General features: G+C 64.2%; 1 protein-coding gene across 1 annotated transcript; it reads right to left on the bottom strand.

Moving 5' to 3' along the window:
• Positions 1-52: 52 nt before the first annotated feature.
• On the bottom strand, positions 53-457 carry LOC122544918 (myosin-10-like; the record flags this gene model as incomplete). Its single annotated transcript, XM_043684187.1, has 1 exon — positions 53-457. A coding segment is annotated over one exon (405 nt), but the record flags the coding sequence as incomplete, so codon positions are not given.
• Positions 458-1154: the final 697 nt, after the last annotated feature.

Raw genomic sequence — 1154 nt, 5'->3', positions numbered from 1 at the left:
TTGCCAGGGCTGAGGGAGGCGAGGGAGGGAAGGGGGATAGCGAGACACTCACGTAGATGAGTCCCGAGTAGTAGCGGTCCTTCAGGTTGTGTAGCACCGACGCCTCGTTCAGGCAGGTCAGCTCAGCCATGTCCTCCACCTTGGCGAACTTGGGCGGGTTCATGCGCTGCACGTCGGCCTTGGGCACCGCCACACGGCGCCCGCTCTCCGTCAGCTCCACCGTCACCTCGTCGGGGGGGGCCCCCCCCTCGTCCTCCAGCACCGAGGCCGCCTCGAAGCCCTGCCGGGCCGAGGGCACCCAGACCAGCCGGCGGGCCGTCCAGTCGGCTTGGGTGGCGGCCACGCTGCCGGCGTGCCGGGCGCGGTCAGCAAACAGGTATCGCTCCGCCTCATCCTGGCTCATCGCTGTGTCCTCACTGAGCTCCCGGAAGACTGGGGCGGGGCGGGGCGGGGGGAGAAGGAGAGGGAGCGTTCAGACGACAGGAAAACACTGGGATCGCACCTCACGCGCAGAGTCACAAAGTAACGCAGCCCTTTCAGCTCAAAACGGACCCCGGGGAACGCGCTCGGGAGAAGAACGGGGGCGGCAGGCGCTGCACAGAGTCAGGAGTCAAAAGGCGCTGCAGGAGGGCGGGCTGCGTCCGAGCGGGGGAGGGGGGAGTGGAGAGATAAATGGGAGCATGGCGTGGGGGCTGGGGAGAAGGTAGCCGGGAAGGCGATAGGTGGACGCAGGTCGGGGGTGAGAGGTCAGAGGTGGGAAGGAAGACGGACAGGTCGGACAGTTTGAGAGGGTTGGCTCTGGGACGCGGTGAGGTGGGGGGGAAGCCGACGGGTCGACCTTGACGCCGTGGGGTTGCAGGGTCCTGAGATGGAAGATGAGGGAGTCACACTGGGCCTCTCGCTGAGATATTTGTATCGTCATGACTCAGGGGTGAGGTGCAGGAAGACTGGAGGTTGGCTCACGTGGTGCCACTGTTTGAGAAGGTCGGTAAGGACAAGCCAGGGAGCGATAGACCGGTGAGCCTGACCTCGGCGGTGGGCAAGTTGTTGGAGGGAATCCCGAGGGGCGGGATGTATTTGGAAAGGCAAGGACTGATTCGGGATAGTCAACATGGCTTTGTGCATGGGAAATCATGTCTCACCAACTTGAGTTT

Source organism: Chiloscyllium plagiosum, unplaced genomic scaffold (assembly GCF_004010195.1).
Source record: "Chiloscyllium plagiosum isolate BGI_BamShark_2017 unplaced genomic scaffold, ASM401019v2 scaf_94429, whole genome shotgun sequence".
Lineage (NCBI taxonomy): Eukaryota > Metazoa > Chordata > Chondrichthyes > Orectolobiformes > Hemiscylliidae > Chiloscyllium > Chiloscyllium plagiosum.
The sequence above is the reverse complement of the archived record's forward strand: the minus strand, read 5'-3'. Positions and strand labels throughout refer to the sequence as shown.